Source organism: Molothrus ater, chromosome 20 (assembly GCF_012460135.2).
Source record: "Molothrus ater isolate BHLD 08-10-18 breed brown headed cowbird chromosome 20, BPBGC_Mater_1.1, whole genome shotgun sequence".
Classification (NCBI taxonomy): Eukaryota; Metazoa; Chordata; class Aves; order Passeriformes; family Icteridae; genus Molothrus; species Molothrus ater.
In genome coordinates, this window is record NC_050497.2 from 1,867,525 (window position 1) to 1,889,525 (window position 22,001).

The 22,001-nt window shown below is 53.5% G+C and overlaps 2 protein-coding genes across 2 annotated transcripts; one reads left to right on the plus strand and one right to left on the minus strand.

Annotated features, from left to right (window-relative positions):
• The first annotated feature begins 1,431 nt into the window (after positions 1-1,431).
• FAM166A (family with sequence similarity 166 member A) lies at positions 1,432-17,033 on the plus strand. The gene is given in 8 exon segments (XM_054516944.1): positions 1,432-1,487; positions 4,823-4,992; positions 8,619-8,893; positions 10,725-10,830; positions 12,310-12,375; positions 12,378-12,403; positions 15,195-15,312; positions 16,945-17,033. Coding segments are annotated over 8 exon segments (906 nt in total).
• Positions 17,023-19,147, minus strand: TUBB4B (tubulin beta 4B class IVb). The gene is made up of 4 exons (XM_036394126.1): positions 19,021-19,147; positions 18,826-18,934; positions 18,639-18,749; positions 17,023-18,230 (listed from the first exon to the last, which is right to left on the minus strand). The coding sequence occupies exons 1-4, from the start codon at positions 19,075-19,077 to the stop codon at positions 17,170-17,172; spliced, it is 1,338 nt and encodes a 445-aa protein (XP_036250019.1). The 5' UTR covers positions 19,078-19,147; the 3' UTR covers positions 17,023-17,169.
• Between the last annotated feature and the right edge of the window lie 2,854 nt (positions 19,148-22,001).

Sequence of the window (22,001 nt, forward strand, 5' to 3'; positions counted from 1 at the left end):
GTCCCTGCCATGGCAGGGGTGGCACTGGGTGATTCTTATGGTCCCTTCCAGCTCAAACCACCCCTGGGCTGTTCAGCAAACAGGAGCTCCTGTCCTGGGCCTGCCTCCAGCGGGGCAGGGAGAGACCCAGCAAGGCACCAGGGCCATGAGGTGCTGGGAATGGGAACAACCTTCACCCTGCAGGAACCAGCAGGGAATCCTCAAACAGCCAGGGCAGAGGGGAGCAGGCACAGGAGGGGGGGCTGAGCCCCCACTGCAGCCCAGGGAGCCCTGAGCCCCTGCCTCGATGTCCCTGATGGCCTGGGGGAGAGGCAGCCAGGCCCTGGGGGATGTGAGCATGGAGCTGTGAGTGTGAGCATGGAGCTGTGAGTGAAATGGAGCTGTGAGTGTGAACAGGGACCTGTGTGTGAACATGGAGCTGTGAGTGTGAACATGGAGCTGTGAGTGTGAACAGGGACCTGTGTGTGAACATGGAGCTGTGAGTGTGAACAGGGACCTGTGAGTGTGACCATGGAGCTGTGAGTGTGAGCATGGAGCTGTGAGTGAAATGGAGCTGTGAGTGTGAACAGGGACCTGTGTGTGAACATGGAGCTCTGAGTGTGAACATGGAGCTGTGAGTGTGAACAGGGTCCTGTGAGTGTGACCATGGAGCTGTGAGTGTGAACAGGGTCCTGTGAGTGTGACCATGGAGCTGTGAGTGAAATGGAGCTGTGAGTGTGAACAGGGACCTGTGTGTGAACATGGAGCTGTGAGTGTGAACAGGGACCTGTGAGTGTGACCATGGAGCTGTGAGTGAAATGGAGCTGTGAGTGTGAACAGGGACCTGTGTGTGAACATGGAGCTGTGAGTGTGAACAGGGACCTGTGTGTGAACATGGAGCTGTGAGTGAACATGGAGCTGTGAGTGTGAATAGGGTCCTGTGTTTGTTTGTGAACATGGAGCTGTGAGTGTGAACATGGAGCTGTGAGTGTGAACAGGGTCCTGTGTTTGTTTGTGAACAGGGATCTGTGAGTGTGAACAGGGTCCTGTGTTTGTTTGTGACCATGGAGCTGTGTGCGAACAGGGAGCTGTGAGTGTGACCATGGAGCTGTGAGTGTGACCATGGAGCTGTGAGTGTGAACAGGGTCCTGTGTTTGTTTGTGAACAGGGTCCTGTGTTTGTTTGTGAACATGGAGCTGTGTTTGTGCTGGGGCCACTCCCTGGCACTGCTGGGTCCAGGGCTGGGGCCCTCAGGAATCCTGACAAATGCTGTAGAATTCCTGTGCTCCTCCCAAACGCCCAGGCGGGGAAGGACAGAGCTGTGTCCAGGAGAAGCTGAGGGGTGTTGTGCTGCAGGTGGAACTGTTGGGGCTGACATCACAGAGGCTCCCTGGTGATTGCACTGAGCTGTGTCTCCTCTCCCCCCTGCCCAGCACGAGCTGTAACATCATCATGGCAGGCTCCAGGAGAAAGAGCATCTTCCCTGAAAACCCCTACCACATCCCTGGGTGAGTTCATCCAAAACATCCATTTCCAATGCACATGGCTCCGCTTGGGGTCAGGGAGTGTTCATGACTCAGGATGTTTTGGGTTTTTTTAAAGACACTATTGAATATTCCAAGTATCCATGGTCTGAAGGAGACCCAGCTCCAGGGGAAGCAGCACCTTACACAGGGGTAGAGCCACAGACCATGCCATGGCACATGGACAGCAAAGCCAACGTGGTTCTTTTCCTCCCTTTCTCCCCATTTCTTTTAAGCTACCAAATGCCAGCAGTGCCACTGTGCAGGGCTTGGCTTCTAAACTGTCTTAATATTTGCATCAAGGATTTCTGGAAGTCTTCTTTGACTAAGGGGCTGTACAGATGTGACACCCTCTGGTCACTGGGCTGGAGCCCTGTCCTGCTGCTGGGTCAGAGACTGGGAAGTTTTGTCATCTCCTCCATAAGTTGGATTTCTTCCCAAAGCTCTTTGTGACACTCTCCTCTAAAGGCTTGGAAGGAAGAAAGCCTGGATATGAGGCAGGGGGAGAAGGCAAGATGTGAATGGCAGGAATTTGGGATTTGCTGTGAATTTGTGTGTGGGGTCCTGTGGTGAGACCTGGGCTGGGATGTGCAAAGGGGGTGGGAAGGGCTGGGTGGCCCCAGGGGAAAAGCAGGTGAAGCCCCTGGGAATAGCCCAGGCTGAGGTGAGCCCTGGCACAGGGAATGCCAGGCGGGTGTGGGGAGGCAGAGCCCGGGCTCAGGGGGAGGGTGGAGCACTTTCCTTAGGGCTGCTCCTGCTGGTGACCCAACCAGCCCTTCCCCTTGCAGTGACAGGCAGGAGTCTCATTTCCATCTCTCCACCTTCCCGCTTACATAAGCTCTGAGCCTGGGGGTTTTTTACTCATTTTTGCATTGCTGTGGCCATCTGATGTGACATTCCCTGTGTGCCATCAGAGCTGTGCTGGGGGACAGACCAGGGACAGCAAGGAGGGAGCTGTGGCTGGAACTGCAGCCCCAAAATCCCCAACTCCTTGCCTTGCTCAGCCCTGCCTGCCTGCAGCTCCATCAGGAGCAGCTCCAAGCCCCGGGATGGACACAGCAGCTGGGGCTGCTCCTCTCCAGAGCTGCGAGGAGGAGGTGGAGGAGGCAAACCCTGCTGCTGTTCTGTTGGTGCTGTGCAGGCTCGGAGCACCCCCTGAGCCCCCGTGGGTGCTGAGGATGAGGAGGAGCTGCCTGGAGGGCATCCCCAGCAGAGCCTGCACTGGGGTGTCACAGGAGGAGCGTTTGTGTCCAGGATGTCCCCGGGTGTCCCATGTGCTGCACCCCCCTGTGCCAGCAAAGCTACAACACCCCAAAGAGAGCCCCAGAGCCAGGCAATGGTCACAGCAGGGGTCTGGAAAGGCACCACGGTGCTCCAGGGGACTGGGAAGCCTAAACCCAGTGAGAGGGATGGCTTGGGAGGGTCTGGGTGGGCAGAGAGGGGTCAGTCCATGAATCCTGGGCACAGCCTGGCTCTGCAGAGCTGGGGAGGTTTGGAGACAAGCGAGGATGGCCCAGGGCCAAGGCTCTGCTTGGCAGGGAGGCAGAGCAGGTTTGGGAGTGCTGATGGAGGAGATAGGGCAGAGCAAGGGGGGGTGAGAGGGCTCAGCCTCGGGCCAGAGGGGTTTCACTGCTCACCAGCCTGAGCCCAAACAGGGCTCCCCAAAAGGGGGTCCCCTCATCAGCCCCAGCACGGGGCACAACCAGCCCTGCTGGGGCTGAGCCCTGCCCCAGGATTTACCTGTGACTCCTTCCATGGCAGATCCCCACTGGCTCAGTGACCTCTGCTTAATTGCAGGGGAACAGAGCCCTTTCTCAGCCCAGCCATTATTTTGTCCAGGATCAAAATCCCTCCAGCCATCCTGTAATTATTTGGGCTGTGTCATTTGTGCCCTTGCTCAGTTTATCATCCGTGTTGCAAAACTCATTGAGAACCCCTGGGGATGAGGCACCAGGAGGAATCCTGCATGCAGAGTGGGGAAACCTGCCCAGAGTAAATGCACAGCTCTGCTGGCTGCTGTTTAAGCTATTTGGAAGGGAAAGGACTTACTCATCATCTTATGATCCTCATGCATCATCTGGCTTTAGCCCCGGATCCACGCTGGGCTCATTGATGGAATATTTCTGTCCATTGCAACTGGCTGCTCTTCCTTCCTCCAGTGCTGGAATAGCATCAGCATTACGAAATGTGAGACTGGGACAGCTCGAGTGTCTGATGGTGTCCCAGAGCTCCAGCACCTGCCCTGCCCTTGGCCACAAGTCACAGTGCCCATCCCAGGGACTGGGCCCTGGAGAGATCCCAAAAACCTGAGCTGTGTTTGTTCCTGGGACTCACCACCTTCCCTGTGCCCCCCTGGGCCTGGGTGGGCTCATCAGCCTGGGCCCACCCCTCCCTGTGGGCAGAGAGAGGGGGGTGCAAGAGAGGAATTGTTCTGATTTCTGAGTTTCAATACTGAACAAGAGACACTGGGATTTTCTCAGTTACAGTGTGTCAGAGCAGAGAGGCACTGCAAAGTTTAAACTGGGGCACATTGAACTGGAAATGGTATTTTAACTGGGGGATTGTGGATGTTGGTGCTGCCAAAGCCCAGGCTGGGCTGGGAGTTTTCCCATCCACATCCACAGGTGCTGCTTCCTGACCTCACCCATGTTTCTCCATGAACCAAGGGCCTGTGCCTGTACATGCCTGAGAACTGATGAGCAGTTTGTGCTGCCAGAGGAGAACATGCATGTGAAACACAGACACTCCCTGCTGGCTCCTGTGACCACACCTGTGGTCTCAGTTCTCCCCCTGTGCTGCTCCCCCCGAGCTCATCCCATCCTCCCTTCCCTGGGCTCATCCCATCCTCCCTTCCCTGGGCTCATCCCATCCTCCCTTCCCTGGGCTCATCCCATCCTCCCTTCCCTGGGCTCATCCCATCCTTCCCCTTCCCTGGGCTCATCCCATCCTTCCCCTTCCCTGGGCTCTGGACAGGGCCTGCCCAAGGTACAGACACTGCAGCAGATCTGCCCTGCCAGAGGGCAGGGCTGGATGGGATATTGGGAATTAGGAATTGTTCCCTGGCAGGGTGGGCAGGCCCTGGCACAGGGTGCCCAGAGCAGCTGGGGCTGCCCCTGGATCCCTGGCAGTGCCCAAGGCCAGGCTGGGCAGGGCTGGGAGCACCTGGGACAGTGGGAGGTGTCCCTGCCATGGCAGGGGCTGGCACTGGATGGGCTTTAAGGTCACTCCAGCCCAGACCAGTCTGGGATTCACAATTAACCCAGCAGTGGACATCCCCCACTGCCATCTCACTGATGGCTCCTTTCTGGTTTCCTCCTCAGCTATGGGGGCTACGTTCCTCAGTTCACCTTCACGTTTGGGGACACCTATGGCAGAACCACCCACAAGCTGCTGACAGATCCCAACGTCAGGAAGAGCCCTCGGTCCCTGCTGGCACCACTGGACCCCAGGGAAAACCTCCTCCAGTACCATTATCACATTGACCACCCAGGTGAGCAAATGGACCCTGCTAATGAGCACTGTGTTAATTACCAGCAGTGGGCTCTGTCCCTGGATGAAATGGGATATTTTCCTGGGAGCAATCACAGCTCTGACAGCTGGAGAGCAGCAGAGTGAGGTGCTGCAGCTCTTGGCCTCAGCTGATGAGGATGGGGACTCTGGTGCTGTGGAGAGTTTCAGTTCCCAGGTTATCTTCAGTTCAGTGAAGATAAGCAATTTTATGGCATATCATTAATTCACTCCCCAATTCTTCCAGAATTCCTGCTGTGGTTTAAACCTGGCTGGCAACTAAACCCCCTACAGGTGCCTGCTCACAAATCCAAACCATGGCCTGTATTAGCTTCTATAAAGAAAATTACCTCTATCCCAATCAAACCCAGCACAATTCCACAGGCTAAAATCCATTTTTCTGGGGAAGGTCTGGTCTCCTAAATCAGATTCTTTTCTGGCTCACCTGCCTGGTGCACAGCTCACTTTGCTCCAGCTCTGACAGCTTGGCCTTGATTCTGTCTCTTGCTGCTCCTCCTCAGCTCAGCAGAAGGGCTCCTGTGCTTTCCCTTTTCCCTCTTTTCCTTTCCCCCCTCCCCTTTTCCATCATTTTCCCCCCTATTTTCCCTTTTTTTTCCTCTTTTCCCTTTCCCCCCTCTTTCCCCTCTTTTTTCCCCCCCTCCTTTCCCTCTTTTCCCTTTCCACTTTGCTAACAGGCCCCACCTCCTCCATCAAGCACAGACAGGCTCATGTGGATTCCCAACACTGGGAATTTGCAGGAATTTCCTTCCAAGTCCCAGCCCTTTGTGCAGAGTGCTGTGTCCCTGCTGAGCAGCCCCAGGCAGGCACTCAGGGCTGCCCTGGGCAGGCCCTGGGGATGTGCCACCCTTTGGGGACACATTTGCACATCCCATGGCTGTTTGGATGCCCTGGACAGTGGCAATGAGTTTCCTCCATGCTGAACACAGGGATAATGTGTCCCTGTGGGATCTGGGTCTTTATTTCCCTGGGGATGGCCACACCCCAGTGTTGCTCTCTCAGTTCTCACTGGGAATTTGTGTCGTGCAGCTTCTTGCAAACCTGGGGCCTCTCTGCTGCTCCTGGCCCTGTTCTCCAGGATCCAGGCCTGCACCCCACAGGTGGTGTTTACAGGCTTCATTCCTGGAGATCTGAATTTGCATTTCCTTGCTCTAAAATACACCTTGGACAGACCCAACTAACCAGTTGACCGAGTTGCTCTCTCATTATTTTGGTTCCCTCCTGGTTGCCAGTGCTGGTGCTCGTGTTTGCTGCTCCTCAGTGAGGTCCTGAAGAACCAGCCCTGGTTGTGCTGACAAGGTCACCACAGCTCCTGCTGCCCAGCTGGCCCTGAGCAGTCCCTTAACCCTGCCCAGGTGCTGCCTGGTGTCCTCCTGGGTGTTTTATGTGATTGTTTTATGTGATGGTGATCAATGAGCTCATGGCAGTGTGGGCCCTGTGGCTCCTTTAGCAAACTCGGTCTCAAGATTTTTTCTCAAGGCCTGGCTTTGATAAAGTCTCATTGATGGGCACCAATACTTTGATAGTTTCTATCAGTTGAACCCCATTTGTTTTCTTGCTGGCAGGTGCAATCAGGCTCTGCTGTTGGGGATCTCTTCCTTCTGGTGACCAGGGAAGGGCTGGGCCAGGGCAGCTCAGGCTGAGCTCAGGGCAAGGCTCTTCCCCCAGAGGGTGCTGGCACTGCCCAGGCTGCCCAGGGAATGGGCACGGCCCCGAGGCTGCCAGAGCTCCAGGAGCCTTTGGGCAGCGCTGCCAGGGATGCCCAGGCTGGGGCTGCTGGGGCGGCTGGGCAGGGACAGGGGCTGGATTTGATGATCCTTGGGGTCCCTCCCAGCTCAGGACATTCTGTGATTCCATGAGATCAGCCAGGGATGTGCTGAATTATCCATCATCCATGCTGCAACTGGAACCTGAGCTGGAAATGTGGATATTTCCTCAAATCAGAAGCACTGTGCTCTCCTGGCTTTTCATTTAGTGCTTCACTGTGCAGCCTTTCAGAATCAATCAGTTTGCAAACCCCAGGGTGATAAAAAGGAGCTCACATGGATTTCTCAGGTACAGAACAAGCTCAGTTTCCTTTTCCTTTGGTTTGTGGGAGAAAGAGAGTAGATTCAACATTCTTCTTAATAATGAAGTAAAAAAATAAACCTGCTTTAAAATTTGCACATTGGATTGAAAAATCATTTTAATCAAGGATTTTTCTTCATTTTGGTGCCAGCCTGGATACTTGATAATTCATTGCATAGAGCATATTATATATATTTCACAAAGCTGTATACAGAATATATACACATTCTTATGTAATTATGGGCAGATTGCACACCTAAATGCCCACCAGAAGTTTATACTCATGCAGAAAAGGGCAGATTGTGCCGATTTCTGCAGATTTACAGAAATCATGGAATCATTCAGCTTGGACAAAACCTCTAAGAGTGAGTCCAGCACTAATCCAGCACTGCAGAGGATGGGCTGTCTGCAGATGGAGCCTCTGCTGGAAGGGAGCTCCTCAATCCCTGGGCAGCCTGGATGCAGATGTGCTCTCAAGGCGAGCTCACAGGAAGGCTGTAATGACCTGGGAAAAAATGGCCTGAGAGCACAAAAATGGGAGGAATTTGGTTTGTTTGAAAAAGACAAGGCTGACACAGTAACAGTTGTCCAAGAAGGAAAAGGTGGATTCTCCTCTGGAACTACAGAGGAGGGGGGAAATGGGTTTCACTGCTGGCACAGAGAAAGTGCCTGAGCCAGGGGGGCTGGGGAGCCACGTCAGGGCCGATTTCTAAGGGGAAATCAGAGAAAAGTTGCCAAGCTCAGCTGTCCCTGCAGAATCTCAAATGACAGGGCTCTGTCCCTGGTTCACAGTGGAGATATTTAGCATTTGCTGGATGTGAGATAATGTTTTTCCAGCCAGTGTTACAGCAGATCCTTTCCTCGATGAGCAGCAATGGTGCCAGAGCAAGAATTCCTTGGAGGGGGCTCTGTTTGGGGTGTGCTGACACAGCCACGTGGAGTTAAGGATTGAAGGGTTTTTCCCCCTTTTCTACTTTTTAACTTGGCTTTCCCCCTTTTCTACTTTTTAACTTGGTGATATTTTACTGTTTCAGTGACAGCTGGAATAAATGTTATTTAACTGGGATTTGTGCTGGATTTCTGTGCAGGCTGGATTATTGATGGGGCTGATGAGGATCAGAGGAAAAATGGAAACAAAACTTGTGAAAAAAGAACTCAGCAGGCATAAGTATACTGTTCCCAGGATTTAGAAATTGAAGAACCAAGAGGGCTGCAAGGAATAATGATGCATCCAAATCATTGTAGGAATAATATGGAAGCCTATACAAAGCAGAAATTCCATATCTCATTGTTTCCTGCAGTACATTCTTTAGGTATTGCAGCTTCCCTTTGGTTTTAGTTATTTACATTTAATTTGAATAGAGTTCATAGTTTGTAGCTATTCTGGGATGTGCGTGGAGTGGATCCTTGTGGTTTCTATCAAATTGATCTGTTCTGGTTCTACCCTGCTGACCTCCAGGCTCCATCCCATGGCAGGGGGATGACAGGAATGCCTCATCCTCTAACTCAGTGTCTGTCCCTCAGGTTATGTCACCTACCAGAGCATCAGGAGCCCTCCCGAGATCCCCCTGGGGCCGCAGCCTGTGCCCACGGGGCTGGAGGAGCCGCTGCAGGCCCCCGTGGATGGGCAGAGCCCCCCGGCCGTGCCCGGTGCCCAGCAGGGCTGGCAGAGCCCCCCGGGGCTGGCCCCACACCCTGAGGCTGAGCAGCTGCACAGGGAGCTGGCCCCGGCACCCCTGGCACAGCGCCTGGGCAAAGGGACAGGGACCTGCCAGTGCCACTGTGCAGGGACAAAACCGGTGAGTGGGGCTGGGGGTGAGGGGCAAGGAGGGGATTTCACACGGGTGTGAGTGCCTGTTGGATCATGGCCTTTTCTGACCCACAAAATGCCCTTTTCTGACCCACAAAATGCCCTTTTCTCACCCACATTATGCCCTTTTCTGACCCACAAAATGCCCTTTTCTGACCCACAAAATGCCCTTTTCTCACCCACATTATGCCCTTTTCTGACCCACAAAATGCCCTTTTCTCACCCACAAAATGCTCTTTTCTCACCCACAAAATGCCCTTTTCTGACCCACATTAAGCCCTTTTCTGACCCAGAGATAGGGTAACTGAGATGTGCTTTAAAAAACTTTTATTCTATTTTCAGTCTCCTGTGAAGGGTGAGATAATACAGATGTTATAATTTACGCTGCTACAATTAGAAGCGATTTCTTAATTACAATGCACTATAAGTGTTTTTGGGTTATTAGCTTTAGCCACACTATGCTGTAAATGCTTTAAAGCTTCTGATTTATGCTATTATGATTAGAAGCTAACTATTTCTTAATTACAATACACCATGAGTATTTTTTGGCTTATTAGCTTTAATAATATTAGCTTTAATTAGCTTTTTACATTATGCTGTAAATGCTTTAAAGCTTCTGATTGTGATGATGTGAATTATAACATCTGTATTGTCTCACCCTTCACATGAGACTGAAAATAGAATAAAAGCTTTTAAAACACCTCTCAGTTGCCCCATGTCTGGGTCAGAGCAGGGCTTAATCCAACAAATGGCAAGGGCACAAAGTTAGGAGTTTGTGTGCAGGAAGATCAGACACACAAATGTTTCCAGCAGCAGCAAATCCACTCCATCTTCAGGAGATGGTTTTGATCATTAATTGCACTTTCCAATCAAAAACGCTTAATTTCTCCTTTGGCTGGGTTTGGCTTCAATCCCAGTCCCTAAAGTTGTGTTATGCTGTGCTGGGCAGCCAGGCTTGTCCTTCCTTAGGGTGTCCTTGGAGCCCTGATGCTGCCTTCCTCCTCCTCCTCCTCCTCCTCCTCCTCCTCCTCTCCCAAAACCAGAGCAGTCCCAGCACCTTTGGTTGGGTTTCTGCCCCTGTATCTGCCCCACCTGAATTTCCCACCATCATTGCCTCTCCTTTGAACACCAGTGCTGGGATTTGCTTGTTGAGCTGGGGGCTGTTGAGCACAGCACAGCCAAATATCCCTCCACACCAACATGTTTCATGGTGTTCTTTTTGTTTGGTTGGGTTTTTTTTTTGGTTTTTTGGGGGTTTTTTTGGTTGGTTGGGGGTTTTTTGGTTTTTTTTTGGAGGGTGGGGAGATTTTTTTTGGGGTTTTGTTTGTTTGTTTTGGGTTTTTGTTTGTTTTGGTTTTAGGTTTTAAAAAATTATTATTATGTTTATTATTTTTTAATAAAACATATATTATCTCTGGAGCCAGCAACAGCCTCTGTCACGTTCCTGCAGAAATCCCAGGATTTCTGAAATCCTCTGAAGGCAGAGATTAGAGGTTTGACGTATGGAGTCAAAAGCTGGCTTGGATGTAAATCCCAAGAAGGGGCATTCCTGCTCCTTGCCCTCAGAAACAGATTTACCCAGGAGCTCAGTGCCCAAAGCTCCCCCTGTTCTCCATGGGGGTTTTGCAAACCCCTTCTAGGGCTGCTCATCTCATAATTTGGCTTTCCCAGAAATGGCTGGGGTGGCTCTTGGAGTGAAGCTGGGAAGAACTGGAAATGGCAGCTGCCATTCCCAGTCCTGGCAGTGATCTAAGCAGTGCAGCTGAGGGGAGAAGCAGGTTTTACTGGTGTTTGATTTGATTTCTCTTTTTTGTTTTGAGCAGCTGGAAAGTGGAGCTGTGGCACTGCCAGGAGGGGTTGCAACAGCAGATTCCACATTGCCAGTGCTGCCCGTGCCCAATGCCATCCGACAGAAAGTCACCTTAGGTAAAGCACAGCCAGGGCACCTGCAGCACTCTGAGGAAATGATGTGACCCTTCTGCCCAGGGGAAACCTCAGTGGCATTGCCCCGTGGCTCCACCTTGTTTGGGATGGAAAATATCCCTGCTGCACTCCCTGAAAGGGCATTTATTTGGGCTGCTGTCACCCTTTGGGATTGTCCTGGTTTAGGGCAAATTTGGGAGAAAACCTCCAAAGGGGGCCCCTCCAGAAAGCAAACCCACACAGCCACTCCCCCCAACCGGTTTGGGAAGGATTCCTTGGAGAGACAGTGGAAAGAACCTGTTTATTTACCAGGCACAGCACCCCCAGCACACAAAATGAACAATACCAGGTGACACCACTCTGTCACCGCTCTGAAATGATGACAAATTCAGAAAGTCTCTCCTGGGGGTGCTCACTCTGCTCTCAGTCCCTCCTGTGCTGGGGCAGCTGCTGCAGCCACAAGGTGCAAACTCTCGGTGTTTGCCCAGGTCCCCGTCCGGAGCAGGTTCCAGTGGTTCCAAAAAAGGGAAAGGAGAAACAGTCCAGGGAAAATTTGGACTGCTTAGCTAAACTAACTAATGAGCAGAAGCAAGAGTGAGAGCAAAAGCAAAAAGCAAAAGCAAAAAGCAAAAGCAGCACCATGCACTGCCCTGTCTGTGTGTCCCACCAGCCGTGGGGGAGCGGCTGAGAGCAAAACCAAAACAAAACTTTCACTCTTCAGAGCCAGTCTGGAAGGCACAGAACATAACATCCAGCATAAACAGAACACAGGAATGGGGATACAGCATCAGAACGTCACCCTAGGACAGGGATGCTGTCACCCTTTGGGCTGCTCTGTCACCTTTTGGGATGCTATCACCCTTTGGGATGCTGTCACCCTTTGGGATGCTGTCACCCCTTAAGATGCTGTCACAGGATCACAGGGATCACAATATCCCAGTTCAAATGAGAAAGTGTCCAGGCTTTAGGGTGCAGAAGACAAATTTCCCTCTCCAAAACATTCCTTTGGAAAGGGGGAGTTTGGGCTCCTTTTAGGTTCTACCTCGCTAGATTTTGTGTAGTTTCAGACTTTATAAAGTTTCTTTTGTGGGAATTTGTTGGAGAGGAGATGATGAAAAAAGGTTGGAAATGCCATTGTTAGCCCTGAATGTGTATTAAATTGGGAGAAAACATGAAAGAGCTGTACATGTAAAAAAAAAAAAGGACTAAGAAACTGAAATGGTTCTTCCATACCATGTGCAGACCGACAAAAATCTGTTGTGTTCTCCTTGGGAATGATGAATGATAAGGCAAAAAACCTCTTTCAGAGAAGATACCTCACATATAAGAGTCAATTTTACAATTTAAACAGGTTCATTTTTCCTTCCTATACTTTAAGGTTTTATATTCTTCCCAGTTTCCTCTACTCTTAGAGTGGTTGATCTTTAAATGATCTCTGTATGTTCTCAAGCAGAAAATGTTCTCTTTTGCCTCCTCCCAAAGGGTACACTGGCTACATCCCCTGCTCCCTGGACAACATTGGCATGACCTACCTGTTGGGTGTGAAGAAGCCATGAAGGAATTTGACCGTCGCCAGGTAAATTATAGATTATTGAAATGAGAATGTGCATAATGCAGGTGCTGAAATTTCAGGAGTAGGATTAGATCTGGGGTACAAGTACAAGCAAAATCAAATGCTGTTAGTTAACATTGAAAAAACCACCAGCAATTAAATTCTGTAACTTGTTTCCTTGGGACATTAAAGGATGGTAAATGAGTTCATAAAAGGATTAAGGAAATATAGTGAGGGCTGGGTCAAGAGTGGCTGTTAAAAATGTTGCTCTGGGTGCAGAAATACAGGATGCAACTATCTGCACTTCCTTTATAGAATACATCTCCTCTGTCTGGTTGGCAGTGCTGGTGACTTCCTGTGATACATCATTTATTTGGTTGTAAGGTTTTTTTCCTTTCCTAACACAATTTATCTTCAAGAGATCTCGACCTCCTTTCTCCTCCTTTTGGGAAGGATGCAGAAATATCCCTCCTGAAAAGCTGTTATCCCCTTGCTGTAAGAACTCCCATACAATGACACATAAACCTCGGGCACTGAAAACGAGATCCCTCCCGCAGCAGCTGAGAGTTTGCATTCAGAGCCACACGCCCCTCCCTGCCCCCAGCACTGCGTGAGACCCGGGGATGCAGAGAGATCCTTGCATGCAGCGGGATCCCTGGGATGCAGTGTGATTCCTGGGATGCAGTGTGATTCCCGGGGTGCAGAGGGATCCCCAGGGTGCAGTGTGATTCCTATGGTGCAGTGTCATTCCCGGGGTCCAGTGGGATCTCTGGGGTGCAGAAGGATCCTCAGGATGCAGTGTGATCCCCAGGGTGCAGTGTCATTCCCAGGATGCAGTGTGATTCCTGGGGTGCAGTGTGATCTCTGGGATGCAGTGTGATTCCCGGGGTGCAGAGGGATCCCCGGGATGCAGAGGGATCTCTGGAGTGCAGTGAGATCCCTGGGATGCAGTGAGATCCCCGTGGTGCAGTGAGATTTCTGGGGTGCAGAGGGATCCCCAGGATGCAGCGGGATCCTTACATGCAGCAGGATCTCCAGGGTGTGCTGTGATCCCCGGGATGCAGCGGGATCCCTGGGATGCAGAGGGATCCCTGGGATGCAGAGGGATCCCCATGGTGCAGAGGGATCCCTGGGGTGCAGAGGGATCTCCGGGATGCAGTGTGATCCCCATGGTGCAGAGGGATCCCCGGGATGCAGAGGGATCCCTGGGATGCAGTGTGATCCCCATGATGCAGAGGGATCCCTGGGATGCAGAGGGATCCCCGTGGTGCAGAGGGATCCCCGGGGTGCAGAGAGATCCCCGGGATGCAGAGGGATCCCCGGGATGCAGAGGGATCCCTGGGATGCAGAGGGATCCCCGGGATGCAGAGAGATCCCCATGGTGCAGAGGGATCCCTGGGATGCAGAGGGATCCCTGGGATGCAGTGTGATCCCCGTGGTGCAGAGGGATCCCCGGGATGCAGTGAGATCCCCGTGGTGCAGAGGGATCCCCGGGATGCAGAGAGATCCCCATGGTGCAGAGGGATCCCCGGGATGCAGTGTGATCCCCGTGGTGCAGAGGGATCCCCGGGGTGCAGAGGGATCCAGCAGGATCCCCGGGGTGCAGCAGCCTCTCTGGTCCAGCAGATCAGCGCATTAAGCACAGGCTGAGCCCCCCGGGCCACAGGGCCGTGCCTCCATCCCCGAGCGCATGGGGCTGATGTAGGAAAAGCGTCCCGGGCTGAGCGTCCCCAGCCCAGGGAAATCATCCGGGCAGAACCGAGCGGGGAGCGCAGGGCAGCGCCGAGCTTGGCATGAGCTGCATTTCCCAGCGCCGGCTGCCGTGACTGAAATGGAGCAAACGGAACAGAACCCGGGCATTTATCCCTGAATGTGCTGTGTGTCACCCTTCCTGCCCCGGTGCCCTCGGACACGCCTGCCATGCCCTGGATCAGCCGGGGTGGGTCCGTCCGTCCGTCCGTCCGTCCGTGCGGGATTCAGCGCTCCGGGCTGCGGGGCTCGGCGGACGCGCTGCAGGGAGAATCACACCACAATTCCAGCTAAGATGGCTTCTGACTTCAAGCCACTAATCTGCTGCCCTAAATCTTTGTTGTCCTCGGTTACAGATGTGCCATGGATCGCTGCTCGCTGCCGGCAGCAGCACGGCAGAAACGCCCTGGAGGAGCCGCAGCCTGGGCTCCCTCCCAGCACAAAGGGCTCGGTGTGCTGGGCTCCGTGACCCACATCCCCGCTCCACATCCCAAACACAGCTCCAGGGACACCTTTAGGGCTTCTGTGACACCCATGCTGCTGCCCAGCCTCAGAGGGCAGGAGATGATTTGCACTCTTCCTTCAGCTAATGCTCCCTAAGCCTTCCTGCTCCTCCTGGCCTGGGAATTCCAGGCCATTCCTGCTGGTGGGACTCATGGAAACACAAAGGGGGTGAAGCCCAAACACAGCCACAGCACAGGAACACCAGCTCCAGGAACAGCAGAGCAGGAGCTTTGGGACTTGGGGATGGCCCTCAAGGGAATAAATCTCTGCAGCCTGGATCAGGATGCCAAGGACAGCACCTGAGCCATGCTGTGGGCATGGGGGACGAGCTGGCAGGGACTGCTGCCAGCATCTGCCAGGAGAAAAATTTATGGAGTGGAAAAAGGGACAATGCAATGTAGCTCTTAATTAGAAAAAAGCAGGACTGGAAGGAGAATTGCTTTATGTTGGCTTAAATATTTTATATAATGCAGAGTCAAAGCACATGACTTTGGTAAAAATAGTGTGTTTTAAAATAAACCATTCCATGTTGTTGTGGGGTCTTTTTTGTTTTGTTTTCCAGCTTTTGGAGAGAAATCCACCTTACACGTTGGGCAGGAGATTCCCCCTGACACACTGGCCAGACACCAAAATTTACAACCGTGCTGGACTCATCCCCAACTACATGGGCTTTGTACCACGTAAGTTCATCAGCTGAGAGAAAACGAAAGTCACTAATGCTAATTACTGGGTTAAGTAGTGCTGCTACTGGCTGGAGTGGCATAGCAGTGAACAATCACTGAGGTGTTCCACGTGGGTTTTTTCTGGTCCGTGCTGAGGTGCTGGAACTCTGCCATGCCCTGGCTGCAGGAGAGCCCAGCATTCCCACTGCCAGGCGCTCCCAGGCTTCACATTTCCAGCCACCATCCCCTGCTGAGCTCAGTGACATCCCACCTGTCACGTGCCAGGAAAGGGGTTTGCTCTAAAAAGCTTGAAGTCTGATAAAAAGGAAAAGGTAGATGGTGTGGAGGGGTTGAGAAAGCACAGGAAGTGCAGGGAAATGGTATTTGCCATCAGGAAAGGTCCCTGCCTGAGCCCTGTCTTGGGCTGCCTGGAAGGAGAGGTCTGGAGGAATTTGGTGTGTAAGGGGAAAGTGTGTCCATGCACCTGAAAGCATTAATGTACCAGGCTAAAAAATCTCAACAAATCAGCAATGAATGCCTTGCTGTGTTTGCTCACAGCTCAGTAATGTGGGTGGGAAATCATGGAGCTCAGCTGGGAAGAACTGGACTTGCTGCACATCCTTGCTGCAGTGCAGAGGGGGAAATGGGAGAGAAGATATGAAATATGGCAGGATTGACAGCAGAGTGGGAAAACAACTCTCCAGGCAGGGCTGTGGCTGATGGGGAGGCTGAGCCCAGAGAGGAGAATGTTGAGTGCAGGTCTGACACTGGGCCCTGTTCTGCAGACATTGCCACTTCCCTGCCTCTGGAGCCACCAGTCAGCACAGCCTTAACTGCTCCAACCAGTCCGGCTCTGGGTGGAGAAAATTAATTAAGGCAGAAAACCCTTTTAAACAAAAGCAGTTAGAATTCAGAACACTGAACAGAATGTTTTTAGCAGGGAAGAAGCCTGCTCCCTCCTGTCCAGCTCCTCGGTGACAGCTTTGTCAGTTGAAGTGACACCAAACATGAATCGGTTCCATTGTAAAAACCTGCTGTTAATACAGGGTTTTCATGAGACAAACCAGGGCCAGACCCCTGTCAGGTGTTCAGCTCACCCAAAGAGCAGAGGCTGCATCAACACCTGATTATCCAAACCCCTACTGTGATTTCTGAAATCACTGCAGCAGGGCTGTGTGCACGGGACAGCTTTGGTGTCACTTGTGACAGTGCAGCCAGCACCCTTGGGCAAGGCCAGGGCTCCCTGCTGGGATTGCAGTGCTGAGGAGCTGCAGGGAGCAGCTCAGCTGCTGCAGGAACACCCAGTGCTGGGTGCAGCTCTGGGACACCATTTTGTGCCCAGGCAGCTCAAAGCTCCTGTGACCCCTGCTCAGCTCCTGCCAGGCCAGGCTGCACCAGGCTACAGGCAGGTACCTAAATTTAGACACAGCCTGGAGTTAATTCCACCCTCCCTGTTAAATGTGCCCCCCTCCAGCAGTACCTGAGTGTAAGAGAACACCAGGGAACAGCTTCAGTCCCCACTCCAGACTGACACCATGGCAGTGACACAGCAGAGGCACCTGGCTGAGGGCAGGGACAGAAGGGGGGTTACCATGGACAGGGTGACAGTGCTCGTGCTAAGCCCAATGTTTTATTGTTTTTGTGTTGCAGACCTGCAGGACATCTGCGGGCTCACCTATGGGGACGGCACGCGGGAATCGTACCGGTGGGAACAGAGGAGACGGGGACTTGCACTGTGAAAACTGCTTTAATGGTGCCTGTACAGCATTGGGAGTGACTCGGAAACAGCAATAATAACACAACACAAACAGAACTTTTGAATGAGAGAGTTCATACAACTTTAAACAAAATTTACAGGTGTTCAACTGCATAGCTTTACTCTGCCTCCTCCTCAGCCTCCTCCTCGAACTCTCCCTCCTCCTCAGCTGTGGCATCCTGGTACTGCTGGTACTCAGACACCAGGTCGTTCATGTTGCTCTCAGCCTCTGTGAACTCCATCTCGTCCATGCCCTCGCCCGTGTACCAGTGCAGGAAAGCCTTTCTGCGGAACATCGCAGTGAACTGCTCAGAAATGCGTTTGAACAGCTCCTGGATGGCCGTGCTGTTGCCAATGAAGGTGGCAGACATTTTGAGGCCGCGAGGTGGAATGTCACAGACTGCTGTCTTAACGTTATTAGGGATCCATTCAACAAAATAGCTGCTATTTTTGTTCTGAACGTTTAGCATCTGCTCATCCACCTCTTTCATGGACATGCGGCCCCTAAAGACAGCGGCCACCGTCAGATAGCGGCCGTGACGAGGGTCACACGCCGCCATCATGTTCTTGGCATCGAACATCTGCTGGGTGAGCTCTGGCACGGTTAGAGCCCGGTACTGCTGGCTCCCACGGCTGGTGAGCGGGGCAAAACCGGGCATGAAAAAGTGCAGACGTGGGAAGGGAACCATGTTCACTGCCAGCTTCCGCAGGTCAGCGTTGAGCTGGCCCGGGAACCGCAGGCAGGTGGTGACACCGCTCATGGTGGCTGACACGAGGTGGTTCAGATCACCGTAGGTGGGGGTCGTTAACTTCAGTGTTCTGAAGCAAATGTCGTACAGCGCCTCGTTATCGATACAGTACGTCTCGTCCGTGTTCTCCACCAGCTGGTGCACCGACAGCGTGGCGTTGTAGGGCTCTACTACAGTATCTGACACTTTAGGGGAGGGCACCACACTGAAAGTATTCATAATTCGGTCTGGGTACTCCTCACGGATTTTGCTGATGAGAAGGGTACCCATGCCAGAGCCTGTGCCACCACCCAGGGAGTGAGTAAGCTGAAAGCCCTGGAGACAATCACAGCTTTCTGCCTCCTTCCTTACAACATCTAACACTGAATCGACTAATTCAGCACCTTCCGTATAATGGCCCTTTGCCCAGTTGTTTCCTGCTCCGCTCTGACCTGGAAAAGAGCCATTTTCGTATTAGATTACGGTCACTGCTTCCTGCTTATTGCTTGCAAGCAAAGCCTAAGAGCATCAGGCTCCATGAAAGCTTTCATCTTATCGAGCGCAGGGCTGTGGTTTCACACAGGCACCTCTGCAGTGGCTCGCCAGACACAGGCTAACATTAATTATCAATGATACAGCAGCCACTCCATTTCTCCCGGTGGCACGCACGGAGGCGGTAACGAAAAACCGAAAAGCAACGACCTCTGGTGCCACCTCGGAGCTGCTCCCAGCCGCAATCCCGGTATTCCACGCCAGGATTAGCCCCGTCCGGGCTGGTCCCTCAGAGCATGTGCGGCGGGGCAGCCCCGCAGTGCCCTGCCCGCCCCACCCCGCGATTCCTCCCGCCCCCGCGCACTCACCGAACACGAAGTTGTCTGGCCTGAATATCTGCCCGAAAGGCCCGGAGCGCACCGAGTCCATGGTGCCGGGCTCCAGGTCCACCAGCACGGCGCGGGGCACGTACTTGCCGCCTGCAACACAGGGAGAGCCATGACTACCGCGCCGGGGGGGCCGGGGGGAGCACGGCGGGGCGGGTCCGGGCCCTACCTGTGGCCTCATTGTAGTAGACATTGATGCGCTCCAGCTGCAGGTCGCTGTCCCCGTGGTAGGTGCCGGTGGGGTCGATACCATGTTCGTCGCTGATCACCTCCCAGAACTGCCGAAGAGAAGCGCGTCAGCGGCGGCCGCGCCGGACCGGGCGCGCTCCCCTCCCGCCCCCGCGCCCTCTTTCCCCGCCCGGACCTTGGCTCCGATCTGGTTTCCGCATTGCCCGGCCTGCAGGTGCACAATCTCTCTCATGATGGCGGCAGCTCCGAGCGCTCACTACAGCCCCAGATTTTCCCCAACCGACTCTGGCTGCGAGAAGCAACCGCCAGGCCTTATATAGCAGCGGAGTGCGCGCGCAGCCGTCTTCTCCCCGCCCAGGAGGCCCTTCGCAGCAACGATTGGATGCTTATAGCGAGGCTCTACAAATGACGGAATATAATTGGCTGCGTCGCTGTCACTCAAACTGACGGCTCCCATTCGCCCCGCCCCCCTATCTGTTGGCTTTACAGTTAGGCAACCGGGAGCCGCGAGTGCCCGCCTCAGCTCGCTCACGGCGTTTCTTATTGGCTCAATTGAATGATTGATGTCGAAGCCGATTGGCTGCCGGCCGTGGGGGATGAGCTAACGCCGTTTGATTGGCGGACAACGAAGTGCCCTGGTAACCGTCGCAGTGACTCCGCAGCGGGCCCTGGGCGGTGGCCGCCGCAGCCGCCCATTCACGGAGCCGAGTGCGCGCTTTGCGCAGCGGAGGCGCGGCTCCTCCTCACTGCGGGACAGGGCGGGTTCCCCGCGGGTCCTTAGCGCTTTCCCCCCGCCCCTCGCCCCCGCTCCTCCAGCCAGGTCTTCCTCCTTTCCCGGGTCGTCCCCCCCGTCCCGCTCCAGCCGCCGCCGCAGCGCCGCGGCGGGTGGGGGAAGGACCCCGCGGCGCACGCGCGGGCTGTAGCGACATTCCAGCACTTTCTGGCGCGCGGCCCCGGCCCGAGGGTGGCGGGGCCGCGCGCGGCCGTTGCCATGGCGACATGGCGCGCGGGTGGCGGGAAGGGCTGGGGCGGGCGGTGTGAGGGCAGGATGAGGCTGAGAGGGGCTCTGAGGGAGCCTGGCTCCTGTGGCGGCTCGGGGGACCCTAAAGGCTCAGGGGGTCTGGCAGCTGTGAGAAGACTCTGGGGGCTGGAGGATCTGTGAGGGCTTGGGAGCGCTGTAAGGGCTGTGAGGGAATTGTGAGGGCTTGAGGGCTTTGAGGGCATAGGGAGCAGTGAGAGGGCTGTGAGGGCAGTGGGGGGTCTGGCTGCTGTGAGGGGCTGCGAGGGCTTAGAGCTGCTCTGAGCCCTGCAGTGGCAGCTCTGTAGGGGCCCCTGTGATGTGAGGGGAAGGCCCCAGTGAGGGCCTCCTTCCTGCCCTGGGATCTGAGGTAGACATTGCTTATTTATCAAGGCCTCCCCACATGGGTGCCTCCATCCTGGGCTGTGTGTGGGTGCTGCAGCCGTGTCATGAGGCAGCCAGACACCCCGTGCTGGATAAATACCACCCTCGCCTTTCCTTGTCCCTTATTCTACCTCCCAGCTTTGTGAGCACATTCTTGCCCAGACAGTGCATCCATTGGTCACAGTTTTTTTAAGCATATTTGATTATTGTTTCAGCAGAATCTTTTTATGGTTGTGTCTATTCATTGTGATGCCAGCTTGGTCTACAAGTCCCAGCATCTCTTCTTGTTTCATACTGGAATAAAAACTTGGAAGAGGCTCCTAATGGAGCTCCCAAGGCAGGGAGTCTGGTCCTGCTGCCTTGCCGTGGGGTGGGCTGAGGCAAACGCAGCCATGACCTCGATTCTGCTGACACAGGCCAGCTCTGTGTGACACACAAACGGCTCATACACATCCTGGAATCTGTGCCTGGATAACAATAATCCAATCCTGTGCCTGGGTCAGGTGAGGAGGAGGTAGCAGGATATAGAAGCCCCGTGAAGGCTTTGGCTGGAGGCTGAATGGCCTCTGGTAGTCGGCTTAATACAAAGATTTTGATGGTCGATATTTCTGGCATATAAACAACCTATTCCTGCAGAGGTGCTGGGAGGAGTCCAGGAACACTTGGAGCAGCCCCAGGGCATCAGGAGTGACCAAGAGGGTCCTGGGAAAGGCCTGTGTCTGCCTCTGAGGTGTCTGTGAGACACACACAGCTCATCCCTCACATCCACAGCCGGAATGCAGGAGGTTCATGCAGCTCCCTTTGCCTCAGATAGCTGAGTAATGCAGAGCCATTAGGGTCCAGATTTATCCTGCTAATTACAGGCATTGATTAAATAGTGTTCACACTGGAATCAGTGGAAAGGGATATCTCAGCTCACTCCAGCTCAGTGGAGTCCTCTGACATCACCTTTCTGTTCTCTGTGATGGTGTTTGAGGTGACCAATTCCAAAAACTGCAGCATCATTTAGGTACTAAAGGCAGCCAGGATGAATCTGGATAAGACATGCTCAAGGTTTCACGCAAGGCTGTGCTAATCAGTCAAGACAGCTTTTTCTGCAGGATGTGATGCCATCTCTTCAGAGTAGAAAAAGAATCCTGGCTTCTTTCTGATTAAAACAAGGGAATGTGGAGTGTGCTGCCTGTGTGGTGCTGTCTGGGGAGGCACATTCAGCATCAATTCTCTTCAGGTGTGCTCAGCACAGCGTTCAGAGGCATGTGTGCTTGGGAAACCTTGGAAAACCTGCCCTGAGATGGACTGGGGGAGCCACTGCAGGGCTTGGGGGAGGTTTTCTGCCACAAGTGCTGCTGTATTTAATGCAGGTACAGGTTTGGGGTTTTTTCAGCCAGGGCCAGAAAGCCAAGGCCTGTGCATTAGTGCCATGCATGCCCTCACTGTATGAGCAATCCTGAGCCTTTGTGCTTCCCACAGCCTCTACTCCAGTCTGCACTGCCTTTCATGTTTGGGAAGCTGCTCTGTAATGTGTGCAGTGAGCAATTGTTGCCACCCCCAGCATTCCCAGAGGGAGTGTGAGAGTGGAAATGCTCTGCTTGGTTAAGGCTCCTATACCTGTCTGCAGAACCCAGTGGAGCAGGGCTAGGACCCTATGGAGCAGCTCAGCTTTGCTCTCTGGGCTTCTAGAAGTTTCCCCAGGAGATTCAGCCACCTGAATGTCTAAGGAGGAGGAACTTCAAATTATTTGTGCAATGTTAATT

Coding starts and splice junctions, on each gene's coding strand:
- TUBB4B (XM_036394126.1), bottom strand. CDS start 19,077: ATGAGAGAGATTGTGCACCTGCAGGCCGGGCAATGCGGAAACCAGATC. Junction 18,935..19,020: donor GAAACCAGATCGGAGCCAAG/GTCCGGGCGGGG, acceptor TCTCTTCGGCAG/TTCTGGGAGGTGATCAGCGA. Junction 18,231..18,638: donor GCCAGACAACTTCGTGTTCG/GTGAGTGCGCGG, acceptor GCTCTTTTCCAG/GTCAGAGCGGAGCAGGAAAC.